Below are 18697 nucleotides of genomic sequence, written 5' to 3'. Positions count from 1 at the left end.
TTATGCACCTATATCAGGTCCAACCAAAAAAAGAAATGAAGTCAACTTCTACGTTGTTGCTATGTGAGTCCATTAATCTCTTGTGCACCTAAATTTAAAAAGGAAGAAGATAAGTAAGTGTAGTTTATGATCATAGGTAGATAAAATCAGTGCATCATAAATTTTAAACGAAATTGTAGGAATGAGTTAACTTACATCATAGATTTTCAAAAACTTCCTTGTAGACTACATTCATGGTAGTTGACAGTGGGATTTTTTCCTTGTCATGAATTAATATCTTTAATCCAACCTTACTCTTTACCCTCGACATAGCAACATACAATTGACCGTGACTAAATACGGATGTTGGAAGATATAAACCTACACTGTCTAGTGATTGACCTTGAGATTTATTGATAGTCATGGCATAAGAAACTATAATAGGAAATTGTCTTCTGGTAAGCTTAAATGGCCATGGGGATTGGGAAGGAGACATATCCATTCTTGGAATGTAAGTCATGCTTCCTATATTTGTACCTGACATGATTTTCGCTTCAAGAACATGGTTGGCCATTCTAGTAATAATAAGTCTAGTACCATTGCATAATCCCATTGATTGGTCAATATTTCTCATAAGCATGATAGGAGTTCCTACTTTCAACTTAAGTTTATGACTAGGAAGACCTGAGCATCTCAGGGAATTTAAAAATTCTGGTGTTAAGATATCAAATGATTGACATTCATCATTGATCTCTGATCTGTCAATCTCATCAGAACTTAAGTATTCTTGTTCTTCTCCTATACAATATAATAAATATGGATTGGAGTCATGTTTCTTTTTCAGGTGTAAATACATAAATAATGTAATATATTCGTTTGAAAAGTTACCTGGAATCAATGAGAGTATGTAGTCATTTATTTCTTCAACACATTCTATTGTTGAAGCCAGAATTGCTCTTGATTGTAAGTATTGAGGATCATTGTAGTAATTCAAGAAATCTGGATATGTACTCTGGAATATAGCCTGTATTGGATTATCAAAATCATGTATTAAAAACTCGGTTGGTATATCAATTTCCGCAATTCCATCATTTGGCTCGGATAGCTTTCCTTCGCCAACTTTCAAGAGCCAATTAGAGAAGTTTTTCAATTCCTGATTATCTGATGACATTGCATTCTGTTGAAGACGCATATTTTGGTCAGAGTAAGAACTTCACATGAATCCCATATGTAGGAGGAATTTATTGTAGCATTAACAATGTCTGAGCGATTGGCTCTGGGTATAACCGGTAATATTTGTCGGCAGTCACCTCCAAATACCACAACTTTTCCACCAAAAATTTTATCTGAGGACATAATGTCTCTGAGAGTTCTATCTAGAGCTTCAAAGCAAAACCTATGAGCCATGGGAGCCTCGTCCCATATGATCAATTTGGTCATCTTTAAAAGTTGTGCAAGTTCACTTGTACCATCTATATTACAGCTGGAGTTCTCAAAGGCAGGTACAGGTATCTTGAACTTAGAATGTGTTGTCCTTCCTCCTAGTAGCAAAAGAGATGATATACCACTTGTAGCAACTGTCAAAACAATCTTACCACGGCTCCTTATCCTTGCCGCCAAAGTTCGCCACATAAATGTTTTACCAGTACCACCATAACAGTGTAAAAAATACACACCGCCTTTCTCTTTACTAACAGATGACATTATTTTATGGTAGATGTTGCGTTGTTCATCTGTTTCAAAAATAAGTAAAATTTGTGTCAATATAATAAACTATTTTGAAAATGTTCCAGAAAATGCTAAATTAGTGTATACCTGTTAATGTAGCAAAGAGTTGTTGAAATTCTGCATCCAACTCGTTGACATTGTAATTTAATTCATCATAAATCAGTCGGTTTCCAAGTTGTTCAACAATGTATCCTTCAGGATATGGAAATCCTTTGTAATCCTTCAAACTCCTTCTATTTGTTTCCATGTGCCTTTCAATCTCGGTCAATGTTAAGTTTTTAATTTGTTCTTCAGTAAGCATTAAACCTTGCACATGATAAAAGTAATTAGATGCCAAATCTAGAAATTGATTTTTACATTTGAAGATCATATAATTATTAAGAGATGATAAGCGAAAAAGGCATGTTTACCTGGATTGTTTGCCAATCTTCTTTGTTCATAAAGAATACCATCACTTAGTCATTGCCATGTTTTTTCCCAAACATGTTTTGGCCTATGCATTGAACTTGCGATCAACAAAGTAACAAATAACAATCTAAGAAAAAGTCCAGAACCCCAAACACTTGCTTCTTTAATAGTAGCAATGTATTCCTTGTCATCCATCAAAAATCCACTTGCAAAACATGCCTCTCTATAGGTGTCGTAACAAACATTGTTAATAGTTCTGATGTCCTCATAAGAGGTTGGTCCTTGGACTTTGGTTAACATCAGTCTCAAGTAGAACAATTCTCCTGTGGTTGGTGGCACCCACATCAACCTTCCTATTGCAAAACCCCTTTTCCTTGGTGTCCAAGTACGTTTAACTTTGACATATACAAATTTAAACACAAATTTGGCATATGAAAGTGTCTTAGCTTCAGCGTACTTAGCATTGCACTGCAGCCATGATGTAAACATCGACTCTGTAACCGAAGGTCTCAGCATCACATCATCTATATGTTCATAATCATTGAAATATACTGAGTGTTCGCCTTGCAAATGAAAAAAATAACCTTTCAACATATGGTTTTCTTCCATGAATAGGATATTTAAATATGCGCCAGCAAGCTTCGCTTGGTGAAACATATCTACAATCAAGGTACTTCTTGATTTCATCCTGACTGTTATCTGGACTTCTACTTGTTGAACCATCAGACACAACAGCTGCAGTTATTCGATCATACCCTTTGTTAATGTATTTAAAGAGATACTTGATTGAGCTGGATTGGTTGCACCACTCCATGTTTATATGAGCTTCATACTTCATTAACAAATGCGAATTATATGGAACAACTGACCGATTGTCCAATGCAATTCCATTCTTTAAAATATGACTGCCATTATCCCTTCTTCTATAGACAGGATAACCCTCATGATCAACAATACTTGATTCCTGAAATTTCTTTGGATAGAATTTAGTACAACGGTCTTTATTATTCATGCAAGGGGATTTTTTATTTGCTAATCCACACGGACCATGCATCATGTGATTGCCCACCAATGTGTACAATTGTGGATTGTTATTTGGACTTGGTATTTCAGCTGAAATAATCTTGTTTATGTCTTCTGGGGTAGGATATTTGTTTGACGGGTGCAAGAAAATAAGGTGTGCATGTGGGAGACCTCTCTTCTGAAATTCAATAGTGTACATGTCTGAAATTTAGAAAATGAAATTATTTGTTAGCAAACATATGGCAATTATAAATAGGAGTTAATAGTATATCAGAGAGTTGATAGCTACTCACATGCAATGACCTTTCCAAGGAGGTGTTTTTTCGTCAAATCTTTAAGTAGTTGATCAAACTTGATTTTGAACACTCTTGCTATAATATCAGGTCTATCATGTGGTTTAAGACCTTTTGATGTTACATATCTTTGAATTTCTGGCCAGTTTGGATTGCAAGTAAAAGTTATGAACAGATCTGGAAATCCAACCGCACTCGATATCGCCATAGCATCAAAGTAAAGTTGATCCATGTACCTTCGACCACCGGTATAGCTCGAAGGTAACACAACTCTTTTACCTTGTTTTGATGACTCTGGTTGATCTTTGTTTTGGTTCTCACTCAAAGACTTGTATTTACCAACTCTTAGCTTGGATTGATTTTTCCTTAACCATGACAACCTATCAGCTTCCATCATGGTAAAGCAATCAACCAAAAACTGTAGAAATAGCCTTCTTGCACACAAGATTGTCATCGGTTCAAAAAGTCTGGTTTGTAACCTAAATGCCAACCACTCTCTAATTGTGAGATGAACCCTCTTTGGTTTTTGCCTGTCTTTTTATCTCTGTGCAGAACATCATCTCTATACCCATCCTCGCCATACGGAAACAAAAGTGGATACTGGTAGGCGAGGTATGCAGGATGAAATTCATCTATCCTTTGTAGCTCACCACATTGTGTTTCCATAATGATATCCCTTCTAGGAGCATAATCAACATCACCAAGTATAAGTGCTGCAACTTCTGAAACTGTAGGTTGATTATAGATACGTCCGTCTGTTGTCCTCTCAGAGATGAGCTTTAACTTCAAATTTTGGACATCACCTTCGGACAACCTATCGCGAGCCATTCTAAATGACTTAGCATGAACATTATTTTCATCAAGCATTTTTTGCAATGCTGCAATCATTTGTATATCCAGCTGGTTTGCATTGCTACATTAAGAACAAAAAACATATCAACATTCTATATCAATTCTAATATCATAGTTAATATTTAATAAACTATAAACTTGTTATGTACCTGAGACCTTGTAGCCGATGTTGCAATTCATTTTCTGTATCATATATATATAACTGGGCAAACTTTGGGGGACGTCCAGGCATTGGAATCATACTGCCAATTCGGTGACATGCTTGTCCTTGAATCCTAATTGTAGGTGGTCCTCTACCTCTCCTGATATTTTTGTCCACTTTAAATCCCAGTGAACTAAATGCAAACATGCTATTATACAACCTTATGTTTTGTTGAAAATGTTTACATTCTCATGAGTTCTGATCATACATCAAATGGCTGAGCAATGCAGGAGGTTTCCTTAAATATGGTAATTGAATAGTTCCATCACCACAACACAGTCCAAACTTAGGATTTGCACTTTCTCTAGATTTATTTTTCCTCTCTTGATACCACATACATGCTCCACATTGTTGACACTCTATGACAGGATCGCCAATATCATAATATCCTACATGTATTTATATAAATTAGGATACTTGAATATAAGAACCAAAATAATGTTCTCAATAAATAGACATGTATTAGGAATGTGCTAAAAAATAATCAATTTGACTGCCTTCAGTTTTATCTAAATTTAAAGAGTGCAAAAAACTACCTTGAGTATGGTATTGAGCACTATCTCTGAATTGACTGCCTGTTAAATCATCTTCATCAGAAGATTCACTCTCACTCTGGTGAACTGCATTGTATGCTTCGAAATCTTCACTATTAGCAGAACCATCACTCTCATCATTGATGTCAACATTTTCAGCAGCAGTTGAAGATGATGCAATATTTTTATCAATCATCTCAAATCTATTTAATAAATTTATTCCAGTCATATGAGAAGTAGAGACATTTCTTGGATTTCGAATCTGGAAGTTGGATGATGTTGGTTGCGTGAAATTTGGAGTTGTGGTTTTAGGCTGACTCTTTGACATTAGATCATGACTTCTAACAATAGATGGAGAATCCATTGAAAATGGCCTTTGCTGTAATGTTGAATTTGTTCGATGATAATTTGGAGAATTGATTGGAAAAGGATGCTTTGGTCTGTAGAATGGATTACCTCTGGATGCATTTTTTGTATTTGGAACAGGACTATGCAATTGTGGCAAGCTAGTTTGTGTTCCATGTTTGTATAATGCAGAAATATTTGACACAGAAGGATTTGGATTGAAGGATGAAAACGGTCTTGCAGAGGTTATATCACTTGAACTTGGTTTCTGATTGTCTCTTATTAACCTAAATGGAGGAATAGGTTTGTGGTTCCTGTTGGTAGATGATTGTGTGTTTTGTGATGTAAAATTAGTGTTGGTGATATTAGCTAATGGAGTTGTAGAAGCTGAAAGAGATGATTTTCGTCTCTTGGGAAACCTAGACAGAAGAATTTCCTTTCTTCCAAGTCGTCTTGCTTTAGCATCTTTGACATGAGCATCATCTTTTCCTTCATCCACCATGTTTGAAGTTTGAGTTGAAATGCAAAAGAACAAACTATTAGTATGTGAAATGATATTTGAGTGAATTGGCACTTTTAAACATTTTTGTTTCCCTCCATATCTAAGTAAAATGATATATTTGTAATAGTTAACATTTGAAATCTAAATTTGAAATTGATTTAAAAAATTTCACTTTCCCTCCTACTTGTCAAATGTGATTGAACACAGTCTAGAAATAAGAGATTACACCAAAATAGGCTATAGATAATTAACAAAAAAGATAAATCTAATTATTATTATAAATTGTTTATATTATTTCTTACTTGAAATCAGCCTTGGAAAGACAACATATAGATTACATGATTACATCTAGAAGTCAGATCAGCCATAGGCTTTTTTGTGTGATCACGTCTTCCAAAGCTAGAGTTTAGCTGGAAACTATTATAAAAATGATATAGAGGGAACAATTTTTGGTAGAGTCTACAACAATTGCAGCAAAGTATGGTGTACAATACCAAATCTATAATCTACTTTTTCAATCACATTTAACTTCATATGAATACATAAAAGATAGCAGAAATTATTATCGTTTTATCAATTTAAGATATTTGTAATATTGTGGCTAAGTGTAATATAATTATCATTATGTTTAGAAAACCGAGAATTTATGGTTTAATGATGTTCATTATTGAAATATGGTTAATATAATTTCATCTATATATGGTAACTAATGTTCTATAATATCTGATACTATAATGACGTAATTTTAGTAAAAAGATTATTAGGTGTCACATATATATATATAAACAGTTTGTCAGTCAATATTGTATTATAAATGTAGTAGTTAATATTGCATTTGGATTCAAGCACATAAGTAGTAGTCATTCAAAATAGCTTGTGAGTGAAGTCATTTAACAGAAGTCACGATGTTTGGATAGGTTAGATAATATATTACATCAGCCAAGATAAGTGCAAAAGACCAACATATGGTACTTAGATAATTGTTCAGAACCAAAGGTCAAAGTTAACCAAAAAAAGGTAGATAAAAGGTGTTCTTGTTAAGGTGATCTGATCAGTTCTTTGGCTCTAACTTGGGTTGTTTGGCAAGCTTAGTTGAAGAAAGTTGGGTTGCCTCAACATCCTGTGTAGAACCAACCCAATCAACATCTTCCTGCGAGTTTCTTTTGGGAGGAGGGGTCGCAGAACTGCAGGAATGATCGGTTTCATCACAGAGGGATTGCTGCACAATCATTCAATGGAATATATGAGGATTCTCTATAATTTGAGTATTTTATGTAGGTTGCTAGTTGTTAAACACTTGGAAAAACTATTTTGAAAATGACATGTATACAAATAAATAACTTACAGTGTTCAAAGTATCAACAACTAACTCTTGAGACTCCTTCACTTCATCAAACTTCACCTCATCAAGAAGGGCAAGCTTTGAACTGACCTACAATCATTGATGGAAAAAATTTAAAATATATTTGTATAAAAACTTCAAAATATTGACTACAATCACAAGGTTATATACCTCTCCCAATCCAAATTGTTTTTCAAGATTTTTCAAAAGCCCTTCATTGTCACTAATTTGAATAACAGAGTACGGACTTGATCCAAGACAAGCTTTGATTTTGAAAACCTTCTGTGGGCACACAACTTGATCCAGAATTGGGGGATAAGTCGTTGGATGAAACTGACCAATCTATGAACTCATCAACATTAGACACATATCTAAAAAGGGACATCACTATATTTAGAAGTAATGGAAAATGTTAACCTCAACCAACTGTTCTTTCAGCTCCTGAGCAGACATTCCCATGATGGATGCAACATCATTTTCCCATAACAAAAACTTTGCCTTATCATTCTTGTAAACAGCTTCAACCTCAACCCTAAATCTGAAAATAATAATGCTCATATTTTAGGCTTTAATATGAATGTGTAACTCATCTAATCAGTTGATGTTAAAGTTAGATAATTGCATAACTTATATGACCGATCGAATAATATTGAATCTGAGGTAAATGAAACTTATGTGCAACTATAACCATACTAACAAATTCTTATAAATATCAACTCTACCTACCTGGGTTTTGCTTCATCATTAATATGGTTTCCTCTACATTTGAGTTGGCCATTATCCATCCTCACACCTTTAGTACAAAAATTGCATCCATCATAGATCCATCCATATTTGTTGGCATTGATCTTTTTTATTTCAGCAATAGTTACACAAATGGTTTCCTTAAACATACAACAATAACCAAAACAGTTATACAATAGTTCAAAACAATAGTGATATTGTTGATAATAGGAATAATATCTTACATGCATCACATGATTGACCTCAGAAAGAGTGAGAAAATGAGCCTTATTCATGATATCCCCTTGTTGAGTCATCTGAGATCCTTGGGTAAGTTGTGACAATTGTTGGCTTGCATTGACATCATCAATTGGAAGTTCTGCAAATCTGTGTTGAAGTATTTAAAAACATAGTAACAAATGTTCTCGAAAATATATTGTGTAAGCAAAATTGTGTAAAACATACCTAGTCTTAAACTCAGCAATTTCAGGAATCTCAGCATTGATTATGACCTTAGTTCCAGACCAGGTATTGGTGACACACAAAGGATAAATACCTAACAGGCAAAATAGACATCAAGACACAGTATTACGATTATAACTATGGTGTAAACACTTGCATAACAATAAATAGATTAAGGATTATTATGTGAACCTTGTGCTTCTCTAGCCCTCACATGCTTGAGAACAATGAAGATTGTTTCAGGTCCATTTGCCTGGCTAAAAGCATCAAAGAATTGCTTTGCAGACTCATCCCAAAGTGTGGCATGAATCATTAGGCCACTGTATTTATACGCATGATATCAAATAAAGTTGGTATATACTTAGAATATGGATAAATTAATAAGTTTAACTAAAAACCACCTAGCATCCTTAAGAAGAAAAGTGACTGATCTTATGATTGTTCCCTTTTTATTTGTATTAGTAATATCTTGGAAAGCTCCAATGACATCTGGTAAGCACACACACACAAAATATAAGTGTTGGTACATCTATATGCACAATAACAGAGAAAGCACTAAAATATTAACCTATGAGCAGATCATTCCTGTAGTTTCCAGCCAGAATCTCTCCAAAGTCTTTAAATCTGAAAGAGGCTAAAGGGATGGCAGGAAAATCAACTAGTTTGATAATGATTGCTCCTGAAACTGCAAGTCTGAAAGGATGAGTCGAAGCTTTGACCGCAACATCGTTTTTCAATACCTTAAAATTTAGCATTGTATAAGTATTGTTCTCCTTCAAGATTTCTTTCCATTTAGCAAGTTCCACATATGGAACAGTCAGCTGGATCATGTCATTCTGCATAAATATATCTTGTCTTAATCTTGAATCATTCTTACTAAAAATGCAGTATTTAAAATAATGTATTTAAGGAATAGAATATCACCTCCTTATCAGCAATTACCATCTCCAAGTACTGCTCCTGTCTGTACTTACCAGTAACACACCAAAGATCCATGACCCTGACAGCAAGACTCCAAACATCTTTGGAGTCATTCACATCCTTCACATTGTCATAAGGACGAGTAATAGCAATCTTCTTTCCCTTGTTCATCCTAACAGTGGTCTTACATAGATTAGTGTAGTTCACCATATGAAAAACAACTTTCATCAATGATTATATAAAGAAACGTATAGACATTCAGATTGTTCATAAATCCAGCAAAATCATCAAACAACTATCATCTGCTCATCATGAAACATAGAACCGGCCACAAACCAAAAACACACAAAGATTGATGAAAGATCATAACTTTTACAAAGGATTAAGTTTTAAAAATGATAGCTTGAACCAAAAACACACAGCTCCTGAAGGAGTTTGAAGGATTACAACAAAAACCATTAATAAACACACCAAAAAATCCAAATAAAGGCTTTTACAAACTTTTTAACTCATAAATGAAAACTTTGAAACACTTAAACTTACATGCAACCATTAATAAACGAAAATGACAAAAAGAAGAAGAAAAATAACCATTATACTTTTACAGATCTAAATGTTCTTCATAAAATAGATTGAAAATCACCAAATAAATGTGTAACAATCAACATGCATCACGAAAGGAAAGCGAAATACGGAGGAAACAAAACGAAATTGATTTTTCATACCTTGGAGGGAGGCAGTTGGATCGATTTTAGAAGAGGAAAGCAGATTTTAGAAGATGCTTGCGGTGACCGGTTTGATTCTGAGAAGAATATTGAAAGTTAAGAGAGAGTGAAAATATAGAATAATGGAGTAGTTTTATCTCACTGCAACTGATATGATGGTGAATAGTTTGGTTTCCTTCTCAATGAAGAAAAAAGGGTATAATAGGAGGGAGAATTGTATAGCCGTTGGACAATAGGGAGTAGCTGCAGTAATTTGCACTAATTAGTCCAAAAGTTTATTTGACAGCCAGAATAGACATATATAACCTTGTAAATGGTAAGTGAAAAATTTACTGCAAAATCAGGCATGGGTAAATAAGTAAAAATGGTAGTTACTTCCTTTCATATATTGTAAGTTGAAGTTGCTCACGTGGCCATCGCCTTATTTCCTATAGCCAAGCATTCTTTGATTTCTTTCAAATCATGTCACTAACTAATAATAATGTATCACAATGTATCACTTCACTCAATAAGAATTTATTCAAATTGACTTTAAATTAAATGATAGACTAATTGAAATAGACTAAAAAACTTAATTAAAAGACTCTAAAAATAGTGAATGATTCACTATCATCATCCACACATCAAGTATTTTATTGATGTGATTTTTAACGAATTAACAACAAAACATTCTTAATAAATAAGGTTATATTATTAGGAAAAAGGCTACAAATACATTACCCTTGAACAAAAGTTGCGTAAAGTTACTCATGTTGAGTTGACATCAATTTAAATCATTCATTTGTCTTTCATTATTTATGTTATAGATATAACATAGATAATAAATGACTTTTGATTGGTGTGAACTCTACACATCATTTTTTAAGATAACTTTACCCAAAGTAAATAAGAATTTGTAAAAAAAATAATAGTGATACTATGATGAAAATGACGACAACCTCATTGTGCATTGGTGAATAATAACAATTTGACTAACAATTTACCAAGGGATACGATACGAGGAAGACAACATTGGGTGGTGCAACGAGATAGTGATGGTTCGAAATTTCAATTTGTCAAAATTTCTGAGTTAAAAGATTTTGGTATGTTAAATGCATCTTTCAACCTCAAAAGATTAATCTATGACTTCCAACTTAAGATACCTTAATTAACAACAAGATCCAGCAAATAATCATTTTCAATTATTATTAATAATATTTGAATCAATGAATATCAATTACTTGCACTAAAAGCATCTCCGATAATGCTCTTATTAAAAGATAGATTAAGTGGTGAGAAATAATATTTGTACAACCATTTTCTTACCATTTTTGGGACAACCCTCTCTCATATACTCATTATGCCCTTGTTTCTCTCTCTCTATTGTTTTGGTTTTCGTAACAAGACATACATTTCTTTCTATATTATTGGTTGTCTCATAAGTTGTACAAAAAGTGATTGTTCAAATAACAGTGGTTCTTCCTGTACACATTACATATTCATTTAATTTTAAATTTTATTGTCTTTTTTAAGAATTTAAATCTAATTGTCTAATAAGCACTAATTTACTCCACCCCCATCAACTCTTCAAAAATCACTCCATTTTTAACTTTGAATTCATGTAGTAATTTTTTATTTGAAATATTATGAAAGAAGTTAAATAAAAATGCAATGGAACCACATTTATGCAAGAGAGAGATGGTGATTGTACAAGCCTTGCATCTCAATAGCAATCCTTCTTATTTCTTCTCCAATGAAAGTAGCTAAAAAGCTCCTATGTGCTATTATTTGTCCAAAAAAAAAAACCCTCTGTGCTATTAGACAAAACATTTCTTATTGGATATGCTCTTATGTGAAGTGTATGGTAATTCTACCAACCATTAAAAAATGTCACTTATTATGATTTTATCTTGCTCAAAGAATAGTCTCAACAATTGCGTGTAGAGAATACCCGGTTCACAACAAAATTTAAAAATTAATTTAATATTTCAAACACAACCAACAAATTTAAACAATCCTTCAAAAAAAAAAAATTAAACAATGGCACTACTTTTCACACCCCATATTTCACCAAAAAAAAAAAAACTACACATTTTATAAAGGTACACCTTCAGACAGCATAATTTCTTCATAAATACACTTCCATACGACACAATTTCTTTTATCCAAATATGTACTTTCAAAGTCATGTTGGGGTAAAAACAATTACTCATTTCAACAAATCAAAAGTTTAGGAGAACAAGTCCTAGTAAAACCCAAATATTGGTTTTCTCAATATCTTGCCTCAAATTTTTTTCCAGAAGTTGTGCATGAATATGTATAAAACAAGGCATCATATCCCATTACACACCTGAAGAATGGTGCAAGGGTAGATATAACCTTAAAGCCATTAGATCTTTGATCAATGGTCAAGATTAGAGCAAGAATAACATGCTTTACCTTTTCACCATTAAACATTCATTTATATTACCTATATGTAACATGCTGGAAATTGAAAGAAAAACTATTCAAGGAAGAAGGATCAACTTTGTAAGGTCAAAGTACTGGTATAAATCATTAACTGTGCTAAATTTCTTACAAAAACATGGGCAACAATTGGAAAACATGCCACTAAATTGGATTTACAGTGCCAAAATTGAGTAAGAAACCTATAAAGTAATAAATGTAAAATAAAATAAAATTTAAAGCCAGACCCAGACCCTTATGCAAATTGCAGAGTTCGGCTTCCGACAAAGTTCAAATATAGAACAATTTGCAGAAGGTAATAGTCTCATCATCCCAATACTAACTTTTGGTATGACAGGAGGCTAAACCAATCAACTTCAAGAGTTGAAACACTAATTGCAATGTTAGATTGGGAATGAAATCTTCCCTTTTTGGTTCACAGTAACACTGCACAGCTAGAAAAAATTTGACAAAACTCACCTGTATTCAATGGTGATTATTGGATAAAGAAAGAAATAAGAACTTCTCATCTATCCAAGAAAGAATCAAAATGTGTTAACTCATTTTGGATCCTATTTTGTCAAATTAATTCTGGCTATTGAAATCAGAGGCTAGCTACAAGCCTCTGCATATCTTCTTCCCTCTGTCCTCCTCTGGAGTTATTCTACGGATAACTTTCTTCATTCCCTCCTTTGTTCCCCCAAGTTTTCCTGTATCAACTTCATTCATTACCTCCTTCGTTCCCCCAAGTTTTCCAGTATCAACGATCATTTCCTCACGATTAGTTTCCTTTACAACACTATCCACATCGTTCACCATGTTTTCCTCCTCTGCAACTTTTATTACCTCGAGAAGTTCACATGGAGTAGCAGCTGGGTCCAGAACCCTGCAACCCTTTGGAGCATTAGGAGCTTCTTCACCGGCAAGTAAGTGTGAAGGTACCTGATGAGAGAATCGAAGCATCTCCTTCCTTGGAATGATCTTGATCTCTTTCTCATCTAAGTGGTGGTGAAATACTGCCTTGAACCCAGCCACCTTGACCAGAGGAATAACAGTTACACCACGTTCATCAACAAAATCCTCAAGTACTTCAACCATATCAAACTTGTGTATCACATCACCTGATGTTCGCTCGTTCCAGTCAGGAGACCAATTCCTATAGACGGCCCATACCTCCCCTTTTCGAGGATATATACAAATGGCTCCATCATTACCTTTTTTCCACCTAACCTTCTGAGAGAAAAAATGGATCGAGTTAAAGATTTCGCGTCTGCCAATTCTGAATTCGCCACAAGTTTTTGGAAAGCCTAAAGCAACCCAATTTAAGGGGCCTGGTTCATTGTTGGTATTTGGGTAGAGCCAGCTGAGCTGCAACTTGAATGGATTTAGAGAGATCACTCTGTGAATCATAGCATAACGTCGAGGCATCCCATCACCAACATCATATGCAGCCCATACTTGCTTTTCACCAAAAGAAGTTTTAGTTCGATCCTTGTAAACATCATCGAAATCAGGATCTGGAACATCTACTAGCATTGCATCCAAAATTTCCGTGCAATTGTAATCAATGGTAGGAGCTGCAACTGACTTGCAAGCCTGCAATCTATTCTCCACATCTTCTGACTTCCCGATTTTATTTTGAGCACAGATCTCAGAGTTTCTGCCGGAAAATTCTCCTTTCTGATTTGCTTTCTCAAAGCAGTCTCTACTCTTTTTCCCCACTGATTTACCAACAGTATTTGACTGAAACTCCTTGAGTTTCTTGGTAATTTCTTTTCTAGCTTTCTCGAAAAGAATATTCTGAAGTTCAACTGGGGAAAGATCTCTAGTACAGTTGAACTTCTTGCCTAAGTCAGAAGCTCCATTTGCCTCCATGACCCCCCTTTTCCTCTTAGCCGGATTAAAGTAACCTTTTTTCGAAACATTCTGCTTCCTTCTTAAAGCTTCTTCCCTTTTGGTAGCTGCTTGTGCCTCCTCGCGGTCTCGTTTCACCTTACCATATGCCTGCTGAACCACATTTGCAGCTTGAGCCACATTAGAAACACCGGAAGTTTTTGTGAATGGAGCCCATTGGAAACTGTTATTGTTAGACCCTGCACCAACATTTGGAGCTGCCATGTTGTTCTTTCCGGCATTAAATTTGCCCTTATTAGGTCCTTGGTTATCGGCCTTTTGCTTAAAATTCCACGAAGTTCCAGGTCTAATACCACTTTTGGGAGGCGGATTAGTTTCTACAGCTACAAATGCATCATGACAGTTAGGACAGACGAGTTTAAGGTTAAGATACTTCACAAGATACTCATACTGCATATGACATCGATGGCAAGTAGTCCAAAATGTGGATTTTGATGCATTGGCAGAGGATGAAGTGGGTTCTTTAGCCATATTCTTATGACTCTTTCCGCTTGAAGGCGTTTTCTTTTTACTGTTGTTAGCCCCGTTTGCCGTCGCTTTTGTCGATGAACCACCAAAAATGGTTGAACCTTTCTGTGGTTTTGCTTTTATCTTCGCATCATAGGCTGCTCTTTTATCCTTATCGGACAGTATACTCCATGCCTCTGAAATAAGCCCAAACGCCCCATCGGATCCGCTGGACTTGTTCTTGTCAGGGTGAAGCATGAGAGCTAGTTTCCTGTAATGCTTCCTGACTGTATCCTCATCAGCATGGGGGTTTGCACCGAGTATACCATACCAATCTACTTCTCCTTTTACTTTGTTCTCAGCAGAAATATACACGTCGAGTGTAGCTATCATCTGAGGAATACCCTCAAGGGAAGGAAATAAATTATGCGCTTTCAAAGCAAACTTCTTTGCTCCCAAAAAGTCCTTTGCTTTAAACTTCTTCTCAGCGATTTCTTTAGCTCTGGTGGCCTCATCCTTATTGCACTCCATTTCACTCACCTGCCTTCGTGTTCACGTCTATTTTCTATATAGACCAGTTTATGGATAGTTTGAGTTCACATACCGCTTCGGCAAGTGATCCGTCCTTGAAAATAAAACCCTGTTAGGTAAAAGTAGATTTTAGTTAATAAGGTAATAACTTGCATTGCAAATTGAATTCAATCAAATTCAAATAGAGAAAATACAAGGGCACTATCTTTTGAGGTATACTATAACACAATCAGATTTACAATGGCACATTGATTGGTCCGTAATTACAAAATAGTCAAGAGCAATATAGTTTAAACGAGTAGGTCCTACACAAGTTTTAGAAAAAATTGTCACAGCAGAACTCAAACATCAAAGTATATTTCCGCTTGTGTGTTTGCAGTTGTATTATGTTCTAGGACGCACCATAATGCAACTGCAAACACACTCAAACGGTGTGTACTAGAACAAGATCACTTTTAATTGACAAATACCAATAAAAAGGGTATCATCAAGCAGTGTTGTTAAATAGCGTCTAAAACATATCGGAATTCAAACAAAACCATATTGTTTTGCACTTCGCTATTTAATACAAAATATTGTGAAATAGCAGCATCATAGCGTTGTTGCATACAAAAATTTGAACAAACTACTATTTTCCACAATCCGCGAATGACAATACTGGTATCAAGAAGCCCAGATACATAATACAATAAAGGCACACTAAGATACAAAGATATCAGACATTTAAAAAAATCAACATACAACGCAGCCTAGATACGTTAACAAAATTTTATAAATATATGTAACATAAATGCAAAATATATGTAAAGAGATGGGCAAAATAGTAGAGAATGAAAGGAGCTTAGAGCAGAAAAATAGGAACACATTAAGTCAGGAAAAGTGCAAACCAAACCAATGAAGTAGATGTATGATATACAGCCTAGAGCATAGTGTGATATCAACAACAGAAACAGAGCAAATAATGAGCAAGAGCTACAAAACAATGCAATTCAGAACTCCACAATTCTGCAACCATATCAACTCCATAGTTGGACACAATAACATTTACGAGAAAAGAAGTCTGGCAGCATAATATGAACACATTGGACCTTAACAATCGAACAGACAGACGTTAAGTAGAAAATTCAAGAATTACAAACTTACAACGGTACAAAAAGTAGGTTAAAAATGGCGCTACGAATGAGTCGCGTTGTATCTGGGTGACAACCGTGTCAATAATTGGCACAACATATCGAAACTGTATTCAATAACTATAATTGAAATAAAAAAAAAATATAAAAATAAAGAGTAGTATACAAAAATATGGGATATTTTCTGGATAAGTAAATGACGCGTGCCGGTATCGGTTACATGTCGGGAGACAGATACATTTCCTTTTACGAAGTATCAAAGAATTAAGTTTTGGTCGGATCGAAAAGGAATGGTTGAAAACGAATTAATTTTTAGATACGTCAGCATTCATTGAATCAGTACAAAAACGAAACAGCATTTCATAACATTTCATTATATCAATGTTTTAAAACCCTAATCAAACCACCCGGTTCAACCGGTCAGACCGTGAATTGGCCGTATCTTCAGCCTCAACCATAAATTCAAACAAATAAACCATTAATTATAACTATCAGTGTGATGTGGGTTTAGATTTTTTAAACCCTAATCAGACCACCCGGTTCAACCGGTCAGACCGTGAGTTGGATTGGCAGTGTCTCAAGTCAGATCACTCGTCAACCATAAATTCAAACAATCAAACCGTTGACTACCGGTATCAACATGCTAGGGTTTTAAATTTTTCAAAACATTACATTGAATTCTTACATTTCACGCGTGAAAATGAAATTAAAATCATATATAAATAACAGAATCAATCGCAACTAAATAACGATATAAACAAACAACCGCGCCAAAAAAAATTATTACAAAATTGAACTTATTCATCAACTTCTTAATCTTAATCCATCACAACACAAACAAGTTCATAATTCAAAAATTTAAAATCAAATTCACTCATTTCAAGTAAAACATTAACGAGAAGAATCTTAACTTACCCAAATCAAAATAACTTCAAAACCTCCAAGCTTCTAGAAATCACAGCAAGTTTCTGAAGTTCAATGCAAATTCTGGTGAAACTCTGAAAGAAAAACGAACAAAACCCTAAAATTATAATAATATCATAAAAATGAAGAAAAAAATTGAAAAATGAAAATCTGGGTAACCCTAAAATCAGATAAAGTTGAGAAATTTAGCATGAAAAATGAGAATTATGAAGTTAATGATTAAAGGGTCGTCAAAATGAAAAACAAAATGAAATTTTTTTTGATGATTTTTTTTATTATTACTATTGATTGTGAAGAAGAAAAATGGTGACTTACAATTGAAGGAATTAAGATCGTTGAAGAAAAATGATGAAATGATGAATTTGTTGAGAAAGTGTTTGGAATTTTGGTGAGAAAGTGTTGTACTTTGTCACCGATTGTTCAAGCTTCTTCACGCTCACACAAAACGCACTTTTAGTTCTAAGCTTTTTTTTTGTCTGAAATGAAATTTTACTTGGGTTATTTTGTTAGGGCATTTTTTGGTGAAATTTATAGTAGAAATTTTGGACTTTGAGTATAGAGGTGGTTATGGATTTGGGCCGACACGATTAGGGTTGGACATCGGGTGGACTCGGCCCAAACAGAGGTATCTAATGTGGATGATTGCTCAATACGCTCCGTAAAATGTGGCATTTTACTTCTGGTAGTGTATTTTGATATATTTTACATATGGTGAGGTGGATTTAGAAACCATCTTGATATGTTGCCAAAATTTGTTTCGGTTGGGTGGGTTGTGGATCGGATGGGTGGCGAGTGGGTCGGTTGAGTTGGCATGGGAAGCAGTGCGTGTTTGGCCCACAAATGTTTTTGATAAATTTGGCATAATATATATATATATATATATGAAAAAGAGTGTTGGTCCATCAGCCTTTCATTTATTTTCATCTCAACCTTAACCATTTTTTCATTCACTTGCAGCAAAGTAAAAATCATTCATAAAATAAAATTTATAATAAGATCTATAATTTTTCCCTAAAAAAAAATCTATAATTTTATCTAAGAATAGTAATATTAAAAATATATATATATGATTCTTACTATAAAGAACGGTAAAAATTAACAGTGGAAAAATTACAATAAAGATTAATAATTTTATCAAATGATGGTAATTTTATGTTGTAAATTCCATGTTTACGGTAAATTTATCTTTAAAATTCACTTTCAGCGAATTTTGTATAAAAATTATATAACAAATTATGGGATGCTTTCCGCATAAGTAATTGACATGTATTGATATCGATTACATTTTG

The 18697-nt window shown here is 34.2% G+C and overlaps 3 protein-coding genes across 3 annotated transcripts; all 3 read right to left on the bottom strand.

The window, feature by feature from the left end:
• Positions 1-3825, bottom strand: LOC112422807 (uncharacterized). The gene is made up of 7 exons (XM_039827074.1): positions 3432-3825; positions 2779-3339; positions 2262-2639; positions 1795-2013; positions 1267-1712; positions 868-1156; positions 1-777 (listed from the first exon to the last, which is right to left on the bottom strand). The coding sequence occupies exons 1-7, from the start codon at positions 3823-3825 to the stop codon at positions 197-199; spliced, it is 2868 nt and encodes a 955-aa protein (XP_039683008.1). The 3' UTR covers positions 1-196.
• Positions 3826-7600: 3775 nt separating this feature from the next.
• LOC120576091 (uncharacterized) lies at positions 7601-9081 on the bottom strand. Its single transcript, XM_039827073.1, has 6 exons — positions 8961-9081; positions 8585-8881; positions 8396-8486; positions 8176-8317; positions 7934-8091; positions 7601-7745 (listed from the first exon to the last, which is right to left on the bottom strand). The coding sequence occupies exons 2-6, from the start codon at positions 8703-8705 to the stop codon at positions 7601-7603; spliced, it is 657 nt and encodes a 218-aa protein (XP_039683007.1). The 5' UTR covers positions 8706-8881; positions 8961-9081.
• Positions 9082-12543: 3462 nt separating this feature from the next.
• On the bottom strand, positions 12544-17922 carry LOC11444462 (uncharacterized). Its single transcript, XM_003619543.4, has 3 exons — positions 17724-17922; positions 17400-17482; positions 12544-15463 (listed from the first exon to the last, which is right to left on the bottom strand). The coding sequence occupies exon 3, from the start codon at positions 15352-15354 to the stop codon at positions 13078-13080; it is 2277 nt and encodes a 758-aa protein (XP_003619591.1). The 5' UTR covers positions 15355-15463; positions 17400-17482; positions 17724-17922; the 3' UTR covers positions 12544-13077.
• Between the last annotated feature and the right edge of the window lie 775 nt (positions 17923-18697).

Source organism: Medicago truncatula, chromosome 6 (genome assembly GCF_003473485.1).
Source record: "Medicago truncatula cultivar Jemalong A17 chromosome 6, MtrunA17r5.0-ANR, whole genome shotgun sequence".
Classification (NCBI taxonomy): Eukaryota; Viridiplantae; Streptophyta; class Magnoliopsida; order Fabales; family Fabaceae; genus Medicago; species Medicago truncatula.
This window is presented reverse-complemented; position numbering and strand designations above follow the sequence as displayed.